Below are 16,120 nucleotides of genomic sequence, written 5' to 3'. Positions count from 1 at the left end.
CACAAAGCAAGGTGTTAAGAATTTCCCTGGAAAATGTTTTTGCAGTGATTGGATCACACAGCCCCCTCCACAGGCTTAATGCATCCTGAGTCAGGACAGGATACAGAGTAAAGAATAAAAAAAAAATAAGGTCTTCCTGAGAAAATGAAGAGGCAAAGGAAGGCATGATGTCCTATTGTGGGCACAACGCAGGGAGTTATATTACAATACAGTCGCTCTGAGTAAAACCAGTTTTAACTGTTGAACAAACTTCCTGTACCAAGGGGAAACTGTGGAGCAGACAGATGCTAGCAGAACTACACTTTTAGCCAGGAAGCCAGAGAAGGAAAGGATGTTATTTCAAAATTTAAAGTTGGACTTTGAAATACTAACTGCCACTTCTCAACATTACTCATAGTAATTTCTTCCAGATTTGAGCCCTATTAACAACTTAAGCTCTACTTTGTTCATATTAAATTTTTATTGGAAAGTAAGCATAGAGACTAAGACTCTTTGCTAAACCTTGGGTCTTACAAATGGCACTGAGATTACAGTGAGTGATTTTTGTGAACAAACTAGATCCTTTCAATCACTAATATTGCAAAGCCAATACTTTTCTCCATACACAGTATTAGTCCATGTCCATTCTTGTTATATCAGATTTAGTTATCATTTAGCAAGGAAGGATGAAACTAAAATAGTTTGAAGAATAGATAACAGCTGAAATGAAAAGCTACATTATGTGTAATGGTTTTGGTTTTAAGAATAAAAAAAAGGTTTTATATAATTTTGGTATTTTCAGAGCATTTGTACTTTCATTTTATTTATTTTAAATAATGTTCATTATTTAAAATCTTCTAAATATGGATTTTTAGAGACACTAATGAAAAGTGTTAAGTTGCTTTTGTTCTTCAGCTTTGTGGCTAAAACTTTTATCTTGTTTCGTCATTTTCTAGACACATTTTAAGCACCTTGGATCCCAGCAATATGAAATAGACTGTAACTGGAGAAAAGCCTCAGTTCTGATCAGATCTCCAATACTGACACCTGTTTCCACCTGATCTAAGACATCAGATTTATCAAAGGAGTCACTACAACTTACTAGCTACCTAAAATTCAGTAGTGATTTGTATAAGATATATGCCTCTAAACAGGCCACAATTCTTACACAGCATCTGTGCAGCTTCAACGAATAATTTTTCTCCTTACCTCAGGCGAGCCCCACCAGAGACATTGCTGTGCACTGATGCTAAAGTGATGGCAAACAACTCATGTCTACTTAGGCTTTGAGTAGCCTGAAATGAAATTACTTTACTTTGCTCACCAGAGGAAAACACAACAGTACCTGAAAGAAAAGAGAGAGAGAAACCATAAGTGAAAATCACTAAGTAGGAATCTTCTTTTTTACCTGGTAAAATGCCAAGACAGAGACTTTAATCACAATTCCACTTCATTTAGAAAGAAGAAATCTGCATGATAAGAGTCTTTCCTAGATAAGACTGTCCTTCAGGGGCACAGCACTGTGTCAAACTCCCAGATATGAATCTGTGAAGCTTACTTCTTTTTTTTTGCTCGTAATATAAACATATCCTTTACAGATAAAAATTAGACCATACAATTTCATTCTCATGACTCTTCACTAACAGAGGAAGCATGTAGAGGTACACACAACTAAAAGTGGGCATTGTCACTTTTGCAACTTAGACAATCTTTCCTCAGATAAGTACTTACCAAATGGAGGAGTAATATTGCCTGGCTGAGCAAAGCCAGTCATTAGGTCGGGTGGGTATCCTGAAACCCAGCTAACTACTACCGAGCCATAAATTCCTTTTCTGGTTATGACAGCCTGGCCTGTCCCTGCTACAATGTTTGTAAGTCGTAAAATCACAGATTCGAATCCAACCTGTGGAAACATAGTAGATTTTGTTAAAGAAAATTGAATAAAAAACGAGCAATAACATGTATGAAGGGGCACTATATTTTTAAATAGGCATTTTACAATAATTACATGCACTTATAAATGTATGTATGTGTATATGCATGTGTGTATACACATTCACATTCTTCCTTTACAACTCTTTAACAGAACTTCCAAATTTTAGTTTTCTGAGAAGTAAATCCTAGGGAAAAGGAACGAGTATGACTGACATTTCAATACAGAAAACACTGAATATAGCATTCTGTGTCTGTTTAAAAGAAAAACAAACCAACCTGCCCTTGTTGTTCACACGGCAATAGCCACATATATAGCTATATATATATACATATGTCTAAAGAAAATTGTCGTGTGACCAGTGAAAAGTAAATTGTTGCAACCTGACACCATTCAAAAATTATTCTTTTCGTTTGAGCAGCAGATGGAACTAAAACAATAACTCACAGATACTAAAAGGAATGATAAATGGATATATGGTAGTAAACAACGTTTACAGAAAGACCATTTGAATTAATTTCAATTAGATGTTAAAAGACAGAATGGGGCTTCAAGACAAATCACGAAATAAAAACTTCAACAATATTTAAGAGATAAAAACTCAGCACGCTATCGGCTTTGCCTGATGCACAAGAAAGGAACTGCAGCACATATCAGAATAGGGAAATTATCTTTTCTCACTGTCATACAAAGTAGATATATGGAAAATTTCCCACTCAGTGATTAGCCTGTCAACTACACTAAAACCCAGCATGACCTTCATCTCTTCTTGCATGTAAGTGCTGCATACACGCTACTACTTTGGGGCTGCTCTACTTAAAGGAATAGCACTGTCCAGAATTAGTTATTTTCCTTTAAGTCTCAGAACTTCCATTTCATGTAAACAAAAGTACAAATTAACCATCATATTTACACTATTTACATTTTAGAGGTGAAGAGACATTTTGACCCTGCATTAACACATTTCTATCAGAATTTGTATCAGAGAAGAGACAATATACAGTAATAGCTGGACAAGTCTTGTGACTCATTAAAATGGTTGCAGTGATGAAAACTTTGAGGAGCCAGGTGAATTCTTGTATCAGCTATCTTTTGTAATGCAATGTACCTTCTTTCTGGGGTAGAAACGTTAGTCTACTGACCTGTGAATTGGCAGCTTCTTCAGGAACAAGCAGAACAGCTGACTGTGCTTTTCCCAATATTTTAGGCACATCCTTGGCACTTCCACCAACCAGGCTTACGTTAATCAGTTCCAGAGTAAAATTCAAGCCCAGTAAAATAAATGCCTTTGAGAAAGATATTTTAGTTTAAAAGGTAGGAATTTAATCTGACTAAACACATTATAACTACCAGTTCAGAAAATTAAGTAGCAGAAACAATCTGTGGACTTTGTGCTACTTGCATACAAAAAGCAGTGTTTTCAAGACAAATGGTTTGTTGATCATGTTTCTCAAAAGAAATACAGCTAAAATATCAATATTGTGGATGCAGTAAGTAAGTTTGTAGGGCAGCCACTGTAATCTTAATACATTGTGTCTAACACAGTGTGCCTCATCTTGATTTTAAACTTTAGGATTATATAGATCTAAAATGGAGGTAAAAGTATGTTAGTGTGGATGTAAGACTGCAATAACAATTACAAAGAACGTGAGAACAAAGAGAACTGCTGGTAAATTTGTCTGCTGCTTCATGAATCAGCACTGACTATTTAGAGTCCAAAAGGGAAACTTGAGAAAATATTTGCATATATATAATAATAAAATGTCGAACTGATAAGTAGCACAAAGCAATGAAGTAAGGAAACTCTGAGTATTTGAACACATGCACAGCAATGATTTTGCAATTATTATCTGAAAATGTGGTATCTGAACTCAGTTCTAATCCAAAAATAGGAAATTTGCAATACTAAAACTTTTTTCTGCTTCTTCACAGTGAATACTATTGGGAGTTTATATCTTGTTCCAGCACATTTGTACCGTGATGAACACAACTGGAAGCAGCAGATATCACAGGAGGTAGAAGTGTGATACAGACCTGGTTGCTTATTGGCACGCTTTTCACTCCAAAGCTGGCACCATCTTTTACTGTGAGGTGTCCCACCTCGTTCTCTGGCTCAATTAGCACTTCTTCATAATGAGATGAGATATGGTACTCAACGATCACGTCTCCAAAGGCCCCAGCATGCCGAGTTACATTGATCTGAACACACCGATCCAGGTTTCTCTCTATGAAGAGGGACTGCTCATCAGAGTAGAGGGCGAACACTCCGTGAGGATCATCATTTGCAAACACGGTGATCTTTGAAATTCTCTTCTCTTGGTCTAAATCTGCTCCACCTTCTACAGAAATCAGCTGCACCACATAGTTTTCATCCAATTCTGGGACATCATCAGGTAAGAGGTAGATAATTATCTCAGCTCTGCTCTGCTGGTCAGCAATGATGACAGATCCCTCTGTCCTAAGAAAGTCACCCATGATGTCAAACTCGCTACTTATTTCCCAGTAAACCTGAAACAAGTTTAGAAAATGCACAAAACAAAGGAAATCAAAATTACCCACAGAGTCAGTAACTTTCATATTCAGGATTCAGTACAGATAGAATATGGAACAGATTGGTTTAAAGAGGGTAAAACAAGAGTTGGTTTAGATATGCACAGAGATAAGCACACAGGCAATCTTGGAAAAGGGTGTGTTGTTCCTCTAACAATACTATGAATGCAACGACTTCCTTTGTATATCTTCAGAAGATTTAGGTAGAACTATATGGAATCTCTGAACTGTTTCTTGAAATTATTTCTGGTTTTACACCCAGCATATCCTTGCTGGTTTTCCTGTTCCCAAGGTTGCTCTCAGGTTGACTTAAAATCAACTTTAGATTACAAACAATGTGAGTGACGGTTCACAAAAAAGTCTGATTCTTAACTTTAAATTGTCTAGAAAAAAAGTAAATTGTGATGAACTCAGAAAACTCACTATGAAAGTACAGCCTCTTCTGCTCTCCCATCAAAAGCACAGGGGGCAGAGGGAGAGAGAAAGTGAGACAACACTGCAGTACTGGTTTGGTTTTTTTTCCCTGACTGGGGAGACTGAATTTGCAAACTACAAGCACTAGGGCTGAGCCCCTCAGTCTAAAAGGCAACACTTCAAAAATAAATTTGAGAAACAAGCAACTGAAAGGCACAGAATAAGATATTCCTCCATACATCGATACTGAGGATGATTTCAATTCATACTGTTTATAAGGAAAAGAGTGGGAATACCGTTATATTTCCCAGAGTGCCTTGAATTCGTCTGACAAACAGAGTAATATTTTGTGGCCCTTCCACTGCTGAAGGTTCTGTATAATTGTTCTGAGTTAATGATTCAGGAGCAAACTGTACAATTCCGTTGGGATCACCAAACTTCTGTATCTGTAAAAAAAGTAAACAAGCAAAAAAACCCCAAGAATTGTAGAGCGAGTTGTATTCTTGTTCAAACCATTGAGACCTTTCATTGCTAGATGCTGCAGGACATATATCTATTAGTTCTTCCTACTGAGTTTTCTCCTCTTAAGAAGATTTAAGAATATATTAGCAGTGAGAAGAGAGAGTAAAAACACAACCCAGCAGACAGGACCAAGAGGTCATGAGAAGAGAGTGATACCAAGCCCACGCACTCACCAATATGCACAAAAAGCAAGACTGTTGTACTAAACCTACTGAGGGGCTTGCTCTTTTGTGACAAAAAACTGTCAGTGATACACAAAGAAGTTTAGGCAGGATCTAAATTGAACATGTTTCTAAATGATACTAAGAGACAGCAGAGAAAGTATGACTGTCCTCTTTTTAGTTTTCAGTCCCCTCCGTCCAAGGAAGAAAAAGATAGAGGTTTATTTCAAATGCTGTGTCTGAATATTCTGATATTAAAGCAGGAAACACTCAGGTACCTTAGACTAGAGCACAGAAACTCTTCTAACGCTATCAGGTTAGAAACTCAACCCCCTGGACATTCACATCCACCTGCATGAATCACTAGCTGCGATGGGGATTCGTGGTGAACTGAGGTACAACTGAGTCGTAACATCAGTGCCTATGGAGAACCCCATTCATTGGTGTGCAAGGTGAAACATTCCAGTCCAAAGAATAAACCTGGGTCCACAAAGCAGAAACTGAGTCATTTGAGGAAATGGGAGCTAAGTCCATCAATGCTCTACAGAAAAAAATAAAAATGTAAACAAAAATCCCAATTGCTAGGACAAATTTAGCTTTTGTTTGTTTTGGTTTTTTTTATAACAGCTTTATAAATATGTTTCTAGTTGTAGTATCTCTGGAGTAATAATTTGTCTTTGATAGTTCCCTGTGCCTTCTCCCACAAATTCATGCATTTCTCTTGCTCTGCCATAGTCAGATTTCCCCTCTCTTTTATTTATGACACCCAGAAATGAGGATCCAGTCAAACTCTCTCCAAAGACAAACACAGAAATCCACAAATAAGAAGGCCAGGTCAGGGGTTATATACCAAATTTTACTGACAGATTCTTTTCCTTCTTTTTTAGGAAGTTAAACTTCAGTAGTACAAGGAACAAAAAAAAAGCCAAATGACAAAATACGAAATAGTTATTAATTTTTAGAAGATTTGCAGCATAAATACCAGTATCAACAGAGATCCCAGAAGAAAAGCAATAATGACTTACCATTAGTGTAATGTTGTTTGCCTTAGGATCTATTTCTGTTTCACCTTTCTTAAGGCTCAGTCTAATAATGAAGATCTCCTGAACTTCAACTTCTTCATGAGGATAGATGCGTAGATCAATAGCTCTCAGACCCCCTTCTCCTTCTCCAAAGTAAAATGATCCACTCACAGGGTCACCAATGTCACTATTCAGGGGAGATAAAACTTCTTCTGAATTGGGCCCCAAGACGTCCCAATTAATCTGTGGAAAAGATCAGTTTCAGATTCAGAGTGGTGACATATTTTAATTGCCTCCCAGAGGAAGAAACAACAGAGTAATGCAAGTGAAACAAAAGTTCCTGCATCTGGCAACTAGCTATGTTTAAATCTTTACTGTTAATATGGAATATAAAAGATTCATAGTTAGTTGTACACGTGATATCATATAATCCTCTGGAAAAACAGACATGACAGATTATAAACGAACATTTTGAAGTGTTACTTAACCACAACGCCAGTTTGTGAAATTCTAGATACTAGTAATAGAAAAGAAAACTGAGATTTCTTTAACACATTAACAGGAAACACACAGGCCAGTTTCTATTTCTCACTCTCTCTTTTATTAATTGTTTTCCAAAGCTCCCCAAATGAATAATCATGACCAAAACCATTCCCTGTGAAGTGTGATATGAAGACAGAGAGGACAAATATTTTTTTAAGTGTCTGCATTAGAGGTTTTTGATCCCTCAAATGATGATTCATACTTCTTCATCCTGATTAGAAACTAGAATATTTTTAAATATTTAACAATTTCCCACAAATTAGATTATTTTTGAGGAGGTCATTTTCATCACTTTATTATTTTGGGCATTTTAAATGCTTTTCAGCTTTCTAGAAAAATTCAAAAGCAGGAAAACCAGGTTTTATATAGGGAGACAAGGGGAGGATGGCCTTTATGGGCAATCTTCCAGTTGTTTGACAAGACTGTGAAAGTCCTGCCTTGGTTCATATTTATACCTTTGTTTTGACAGTGTTCTGTGTAGAGCAGAGAACAAAATCTAGAAAACTCTCAATAAATTATTTACTGAATAAAAGTTGACCATCTTCAGGAAGTAATGCAACTAAATTAAATTTAAATGGTGGTGCATGAAATTAACCATATTTCTGACGGGATGAGGAGATATTTCAAAGCAAAGTAGGCTAGATCATAATAAAAGAAAGAAAGCAGGAGGAGAAAGAGATTAAAAGGGTAACAACATTCTATGTTATACTGCAACTATATTTAATTCATGCCCGATGAAAATCCACAGCTATCCCACTAGAAATGAATCACGAAGAAGCTCCTGAAGGAAAATTCAGGAGCTTTTTGACCTAGTCACTGGAAAGCATGTGTTTTTTGACGGCCAGGACCCACCTCTGTCTCCCCTATCAATCTTCCAGTCCTTTCCAGCACCAGGGAAACTGCCATGAGGGTGTCGGGGTTGGGAAGAATAATTCGACTTTGGTTGAGAAACCTCACGATACCCTGGGGGGAGTCACTTTTAGCAATAGTGACCTGGCTCACTAAGTGGAGCCCGAGGATGGCCCCACCAGTGGCTCCTGTCAGCTGGATTTCAAACTGCTCTGCAAATTCACTGCAGGGAAAAAGGAAAAAGAGGTCCTGAGACATCCGAGAGGAGAAAAAAAAAACAAATTAAAGCTGCACTTAGTAATTCAATCACGCATCCAACTGGATCTCTTTGAAGGTATACAAAGGTTATCTCTGTCAGCATACAGTAGAAGATTTCTCCATTTGCAAAGAATGGTGATAGTCGAAATAAAAATAATGTTCTATTCCTTCCCTGTGTTAAATTTGAAAACAAAATAAGCAGAATATTTAATTATGCAAAGCAGTACTTTTAACACATAAAATTACCTATAACTTAATTAAAAATGTTTGAATATGCATAACATTTAACAAGAACTATGAAATTCTAAGAATAGATTCTTTTTTCCCTTTTAAATTTACGTGGTTTTTCAGCACTGCATTACTTTTCAGTTCCAGTTCTACACACAAGCATACCACACATGTTAAAAAAAAGGATTTCTCAAGAGATAAGTTAGAGACTAAATATTCAAAAAACCAATTACCTCTCTTCGTCATCTATAATAGAAACATAAATAAAAGTCTTGTTCTGGCCATGATCAAAAATTATGGAATCATTATGGAGAACATAGTCAACACCATTGGGAAGTGCAGAAATACTTCGAGAAAGAAAATCAGCTGTCACATAGCCATAAGTTCCACGCCTTCTCACAACAGGAATCATGATTAATCCAGCATCCTCTTCCACTGCATGAATAATTAAGAAAAAGTTATTTTTCTTCAAAATTTAGTCAATAACCACAGACATATTTTCTAAAGCACTGTGAAAACTTAGGGCAAACTTACCCTGTAGGAGGATATACTGTGGATCAAATTCTATGATGCCTTCTGCATTATCACTTTTTGCTATAGTGATTCGTACTGTGGAGATATTTCCTATTACTGGAGGTTGATCTATCTGTAGACCATTTTCCTTTACAGTAAAATCAAATCCACTTGCAAGAACATAAAAAAGAATTACATAAAAAATACTTGTGAAACTACTATGATGCAGGTATTACAATTTGTCAGTTACCACAAATATTTTTATTTTCTGACAAACTTTCTGGTCACATTTATTCAAACTATTATATATAGTTAACTCAGAGAAAAGTGTATCTTTCACTTTTTCTTTCTAATTTTATCTTCTTATTTGAATTTAAGGCAACTTCACAATTTTTATGTACTTTTAGCTTTAATAAGCCTTAATCAGAAAAATCTTTATGCCATTATTAGAACTGGGTTCGCCGTTCATCCCCATTCATCTTTACCTTCCCTGGAGTTCCACCTCGGTAATCATCACTGAAAAGTCTTCAGGACCTTCAGGAAAGTCATCATCATGAATTTCAACCAAAATTGTTCTACTCTCCTCATGTGGTTCAAACAACAATTCCCTCACTGCAGGAGTGAAATCAGCTCCCTCCTCTGCAGTCCCATTTATTATCTGAAAGCAAAGACGAACTTCGCCATAGGATCCCCTGGAACGCACAATAGTGATGTTAACCTGAAGGAAAGAGGACATTTTCTTTAAAAATGGTTTTGTTTTTTTTCTGTTAGTTGTCTCTAGGAGACTGTTCTAAAGGCACCTTTTCAATAGTTCTGTCAAATGACAACAATTTGTCTTAGTAAGTACAGAGTACGTGCAACTTGGCAGCTAGCTTTTTTTTCCCAGGGTATTAAAAAACTCCGGAAGGCTCAGACAGCCATTCTGGAGACTGTGCTATGATAAATGTAGAATCAATCTCTTTTCTTTTTCTTTTTTTTTTTTTTTCTCCTCAAGTTAAGCATAGATCGAGCAACAATATTGATATCTATATTTTATATCTTAATTTACATAAGAAGGAATTTTAAATTAATACCCATTTTTCTTCTTCTGTTGTTTGTAACAGTTCCTGTGAAAATGTAAACTTTCCATACGGAAAATCACTGGAGGCCATGGTAATATTTGCTGTGCTGCTAGATTCATTTATGAGTCCTCCATAACTGATTCCAGTTAGTTGAAACTGGTAGTAATGCTTCTCCTCAGGACGGTTGTCATCCACAGCCTAGAGAGAAGAACCAATGAAAACTAAAAGGATTTACACCATTTCCAGAGGGAGAGGTATAATGAATTTCTAGCCGAGATAATAACTAAATAAAAGGAAGTACTTGAAATAGTCGCTGGTATAAAATCTCTCGTATACCTGTATTAGAACAACTGCTGCAGACTGTCTGTCTCGCATTGTCAAGATCCCCGATGTCTCAATAAATTCTGTGTGATGAGGAGGTGTTATATTCCAATATATTACTATCTCACCAAAAATCCCCGGGCCACGTGTCAGGCTGCAGGTAGGAACACAAACACAGGTTTTATTTTCTACCTTTAATATTTGATAGTCAATCCAGAGACAGACAGTATCTCATATCGCTGTGCATGAAAGAAATGTTTTTTCCAATACTCTTAGAAGGTATGGTAACACCTTTACTTCTTCATTCTGTGATCAGCTGACTGAATGCAGTGAAATAACTTTACCTTGTTTCAACTAAAAATCCAGTTCCCACTGTGGTTATGTTACACATCATAGAAATATACTGAAATACAGTTCAGACACCAATGGTGAACTGAATCCTGAAAAGCACAACGTGACTTTAAAAGTCATTTATTTCCTCACCCCCTTATTTTGGTTAGAATTGCCTTTCCTTTAATGCATCAGTGTTGTAAATAATATAAAGTCTGAGAGGAATACTTGGAGCTCTCCAGTAATACTGAAAAACCACATGCGTATTATGTTCTCATTTTCTTCAAAAATAAGGAACTAATTTTAAAAATAGTTCGATTTTAGAAGTGATAATGAAATGCAGCACTCAAGAAACTCTTGCCAAATGTCAATTCTCGTAGCTTTTGAAACTGAGCTGTTGTCCTTCCTTTGGAAAAATGAGTGATGTACCTACCTAATGAGGGCAGTTCCATTATAATTTCCTGAAGGTTCTCCAATCAGAACATGCTTGGATGAATGGGCTATCCCAACCACCCCAGAAGCTCCTTCATCACCCACAATAATGATGGTTGCAACGCCTACAAAGAGAACAAAGCTTCTCATGGTTAATGAAAACTAAATAATGTGGAAATTTTCATAAATTTTGTGACATAAGTGGTTAAGCACAAGCTTCCCAGAGAGTTCATGGAATCCTCATGCTTAGAGGTATTCAGAATTTGAGTGGAAAAGGCATCCAGCCACCTGACCTAATTGTGAAGTCTCCTGTTGCTTAAGCAAGGTTTTCAACTAGATGACCACCCTGGTTGGTCTTTTACAAATTAAATTACTCTACGATTCTTAGAGATCTGAACTTGCATTTGATTTTTTGTTTATTTTTGTCAAAGAATTCTCCATGGAGAATGTTAACCACCTGAACACAAAAGTCTACACCGGGAACTACCGTAGAATGAAAAATTATGATCTAACTTTCTCTTTTATTTCTTCAGACTAGGAAATAACTTACGGAAAAAAAATCTGACAGTCAAAACTGCTATCAACGAGTTGCATATAGAACATTAAGTATTGCAGACTAAAATGATATGAACAGACTTACAAGAATTCTCATGCAAAATGTCCCAAAAGAGAACGTAATTAACAGAATTAATTCTTTACCATTTACAGGGGATATCTCTGCATCACCCGTAGAGAGTAGCTGAATGGCAAATGTTTCATTCCCCTCCAGCTGATCATCTTGAACCACATGTAAAACAATCACCTTCTGTGATTCAGTCTGCATCACATAAAGACATTAAGTGAAACTAAACAAAATATGGAATTACAAAGAAGCTTTTTTTCTTTAACAATTTCTTTAACAAACCTAATGTTAAGCATGCATATGCTTGACAAATTCTTTATATTTTTTCAAAATATGACAGGTCTGATCTGGCTGAAATGTTTTGCCACAGATTAATAAATACCAAAAATCATCTCTCGAACCACTCCAAAAATAAGCTGGCTGTTTTCAGCTGAATAATGATTATTTTGAAATTGCATTCACATAGAAATTTTCCGCCTAGAGGAAACACTTGATAGAAAAATATTTTCCATCAGAAAGTGCATATTCAAACAAATATATACATTCTAAGGATCAACATTAATAAATTTACATAGATTAGCTCATAGCAAATTGTTATCTAACCCACGTTTTTGTCAGTGGGCAGCAGTAAATGCTTAAAATAAGCATATAGGGGAAAAGTAGGTACATATTGTATAATTTAGTACTTCATAAATACATACTTGTATTCTTACATATATGCATATATAAGAGCTTCAGGAAGAGAAAAACAATGTTCAGGCTGATCAGTAGAGGAAGGACCCCAAAATTATAGAAAAACTTTGCCAGATACTCATGGTGATACCAAAAAATGTTATTTTTCCAGCTGAATAAAAGAAACACCCAATATGCCTATCTATTTAATGCAAAATAGCCTTTTACAGGCAGAATAGATTATGCTTTATGTAAAAACACTTTTCTTCATTAAACATTTTTAATAAGCTGTAAAAGATGAATATGAAGAGAAGAACAATAGCCTAATAATACTTTGGCTCGTACTTCAGAGTTAACGTGCCACAAAACATGAATCAAATAACTATGTCCAGTTTGAAAGTCACTAGAGTGTTTTATTCCCATTCAGTCCCCATGTGTTGCCTGATCTAGTTGAGAGGCATCCCTGCCCATGACAGGGAGGTTGGATTAAATGATCTCTAAGGTCCCTTCCAGCCTAAGCCATTCTATGATTCTATGATTATATATTTTTTAAAATCTGCAAATTTTGATCATTCATTTATCCTTCTCCCTCTTTTGATATCAGTTTTCTCTTTCAGTTGTCTGATACTGAAATGCAATAAATGTTGCTGCAATCATTCTTGTCAGTCAGGACACTCTTGTTCTTTTTCTTTTTTTAAATTGTAAAAGTAATTTAGATTTGAAAGCCTCTCTTCCTGATGGTTACATTATGCTAGCTCAAAAACAGCACATCAGCTTTCCTTTCCTGTTTGGAAAAATGCTGCACACTGACAACGTCACCAGTTTGAACTGGTCTTTTCCTAGTGCATTACATACACCCCTACTTCTACAAACATGTAAAAAATCCCATGCAAATGTACATAATAAGAAGAAAGTATTTCTAAATGTAACAGTAAATAATTCATTGCAATATCAGAAATACCTCATTGAAGTGAAGGGTACCATTCAGAGGGGACAGATCATATCTGGCTGCTTCCTCGAGAATCCACAGCACTTTAACTGCTCCTCGTCCTCCTTGACTTCGACTTACAGTGAGCAATACCACTGCAGCAGGGTCATCAGGTGTCTGAGGTTCCCTCACTGTTACCTGATCAAAAAAGAGAAGGAGGAAGTGGGAAAGGCAGCAGCAAAGGGCATCGGTACTGGCTGAAGCTGAACAACGAAAAGCATCATCGGTGACAATGAAGGCAAGAGTGAAAATGAACAGGAAGAATGTAAGGAACATGTTGAATTCTGCTAGCAAAGATTAGTCACTCGTTATTTCTGTATGCTCTATGATTCAAAACAATTACAATGAGTCACAAGTCGGCACAGCACCAGCAAAATGGAGAGCAGAAGAATCACTCACTGACAAGAACTAAGAGGGGATACATTTCATAATTGCTTTCCAAAATCTACTTTCAGGAATAGAGGTTATTACAAAACCATTCTAACATTCAACAGACTGCCAGAAATCCAACATGAGATATCCTGAATTGTTAATATACTGAAATAAATTGAATCAGCCATACAGAAATCTACATCTTTACAGCAGCACTTTCATTCTCGTTACCATCCTACACAGCTAGATGAAGACAACTGCCAATGTGCCTTTCAATGAAGTCACATCTTTCGCTGCAATGAAGGCTTACCAAAACAGGCTATGTGTGAGTAACACAAACTCACTACCTAGCTTTAGTAGAAAAGATTTCAATCCAAATCAAACTTACGTTCTTTTCCTCTAACCCAAATACTCCAACAGGGGAATCATTTGGCGGAATAGTGACAGTTACCAGAGTGTCATCCCCTAGTCTTGCACCACCTGTGACCCTCACCAGGGAAATCTTGAATATCTCAAGGAATTCAACTTCACTGTCATCTACGATTGTAATTTCTATTTCTCCTGTAGCCTGCAGAAATTGTTAAAAAATAAGAGAGCAATGAAGTTTCATTTATAACATTCTGTTCATAATTTGGAAAAAAAATGAAATTAAAATAGGTAAATTTTATCTAATAATAGATTAATACGTATTGTTCAGTTGTGCTTATTTCTTATCATACTTGTATAGTTATAAAAAGATAATAAAATTTCAAAAGTGCCTTTAATTCCATGAACACGAATCTTGTATGTTGAAACCAGCAGACAGCTCTGCTTTGGTGAGAATTCTGTTGATGAAGTATAAAGTTCTATTTGCCAAAGACCAGCTCTGTTCACTTGAAATCAAATCCTCTTGTATACACTCAGTATTGTCAGGGCAAGAATGATATTTAAGAGAATATTCAGTGCACAGCTAAGAAAACACATAGGCTTATTCTGAGAATTTATAGAGAAGACAGGTAATGTTACAAATTTTCAATGTACCAGCTTTTATTGTTAGAAATTATGTCTTCACCTGCAGAGGCATCAAAGGCATAAAACCTTATCTGTTGAATGTTTATGAACATTCTGATTCTCCACGTTAAAGGACTGAAGTCAGGAGCATTATTCACACGCATAAGGCCACACATAAAATATTTTCACTGAAAAGATGTAAATTCTGCTCAAAGAAAACTTGAGAAACTCTTAAACTTTTAATCTAGAGATAGTTAAGCTTTCACCAAGCACATACCTGCCCATCTGCAAATGTAAGGTTTCCAAATGATGGTGTGAAATCTTCAAAGCTGGCCGTTGAATGAATGGCTTCCCAATACAGAGTTGCTGACCCAAACCTCCCCGCCTGTCGAACAACTGGAAGTTTCAATACATTCTGTGGTGGTGGTACCTCATAACCAGCAACAGCTCCAGTTATATCCTGTAAAATCAACAGGGAACTGCTGAGTGTCGCAGCAACCTTTTTTTCTTTCTTTTTTCTTTTTTTTTTTTGCCCATATTGACTTGCAGGTTAGACAAATATCGAAAAATTGCATAATGACTTGCGAATTGGTCTGAATTTAGTATTGACCTTGTTATCGGCAAAAGTCTGGATTAGATGACCTGCTAAAGTCCCTTTCAGAATACTCTATGACATAAGTTTTAGCACTTCTAGTCCTCTAATAAATTTAATCTACTAATTTCTAAGAACCTTTTAAGAAGGAATTGTTTGTCTGGTATCTGGACTTTTTATCCAGAATAATTTATGTTGTAAAGTCTATTAGACCATTATCAAAACTGCTACGAAAAAACAGACTCTCCTGATGGAATGCTACTATAAATATTTTTCACCAACATTTACTTACTCTTGTAACATTGAAACCAAATATTCCTCTGGCATCATCATTTTCTTCGATTGTTATTTCAGCTATTTCCAACCCGAGCCTCTTCACACTTGGCTGACTTCCAGTGGGAGAATCAACCAGTTGCACAACAGTAATATTAATTATAAATCCTTCCTGTAATTCAGGAACATCATCCTGCAAAAACATTTTTAAATGCCACTTTTTAAATAAAACATGCTAAGTTACAACACACGCAGAAAGCTGACTACTTGTAGGTTGCTTACTGTCCAAAAATTCTCAGCACTTGGGACCATAAAACCAATCCCCTGCTTAACACCATATGAAAGGTGAAAAGTACTACCTCATTTGAGTTTTAAAAATTTAAGTTGGCAGTCAAATTCCAGATCTGTAAGAAAGGTGCAAAGTATTGCTGGCTGTCACCAGTTTCTTCTATCTATAAGAAAAGCAGCTAGATTTCAAAAACTAAGCCAGAACTT

General features: G+C 36.1%; 1 protein-coding gene across 1 annotated transcript in view; it reads right to left on the bottom strand.

The window, feature by feature from the left end:
* Positions 1 to 16,120, bottom strand: part of LOC104270618 (G-protein coupled receptor 98-like) — a gene marked incomplete at both ends in the record, with an annotated part of 42,655 nt that overhangs the window by 14,292 nt on the left and 12,243 nt on the right. Inside the window, 18 exons of the mRNA XM_009865032.1 lie at positions 1,189 to 1,324; positions 1,711 to 1,882; positions 3,055 to 3,198; positions 3,947 to 4,420; positions 5,173 to 5,322; positions 6,585 to 6,824; positions 7,977 to 8,196; positions 8,693 to 8,894; positions 8,994 to 9,142; positions 9,458 to 9,690; positions 10,046 to 10,231; positions 10,370 to 10,508; positions 11,118 to 11,241; positions 11,816 to 11,933; positions 13,372 to 13,536; positions 14,159 to 14,338; positions 15,038 to 15,220; positions 15,645 to 15,818. Of these exons, the coding sequence (XP_009863334.1) occupies positions 1,189 to 1,324; positions 1,711 to 1,882; positions 3,055 to 3,198; positions 3,947 to 4,420; positions 5,173 to 5,322; positions 6,585 to 6,824; positions 7,977 to 8,196; positions 8,693 to 8,894; positions 8,994 to 9,142; positions 9,458 to 9,690; positions 10,046 to 10,231; positions 10,370 to 10,508; positions 11,118 to 11,241; positions 11,816 to 11,933; positions 13,372 to 13,536; positions 14,159 to 14,338; positions 15,038 to 15,220; positions 15,645 to 15,818 (3,389 nt within the window). The remainder of the gene's footprint in view (positions 1 to 1,188; positions 1,325 to 1,710; positions 1,883 to 3,054; positions 3,199 to 3,946; positions 4,421 to 5,172; positions 5,323 to 6,584; positions 6,825 to 7,976; positions 8,197 to 8,692; positions 8,895 to 8,993; positions 9,143 to 9,457; positions 9,691 to 10,045; positions 10,232 to 10,369; positions 10,509 to 11,117; positions 11,242 to 11,815; positions 11,934 to 13,371; positions 13,537 to 14,158; positions 14,339 to 15,037; positions 15,221 to 15,644; positions 15,819 to 16,120) is intronic.

Source organism: Apaloderma vittatum, unplaced genomic scaffold (genome assembly GCF_000703405.1).
Source record: "Apaloderma vittatum isolate BGI_N311 unplaced genomic scaffold, ASM70340v1 scaffold20432, whole genome shotgun sequence".
Lineage (NCBI taxonomy): Eukaryota > Metazoa > Chordata > Aves > Trogoniformes > Trogonidae > Apaloderma > Apaloderma vittatum.
The sequence above is the reverse complement of the archived record's forward strand: the minus strand, read 5'-3'. Positions and strand labels throughout refer to the sequence as shown.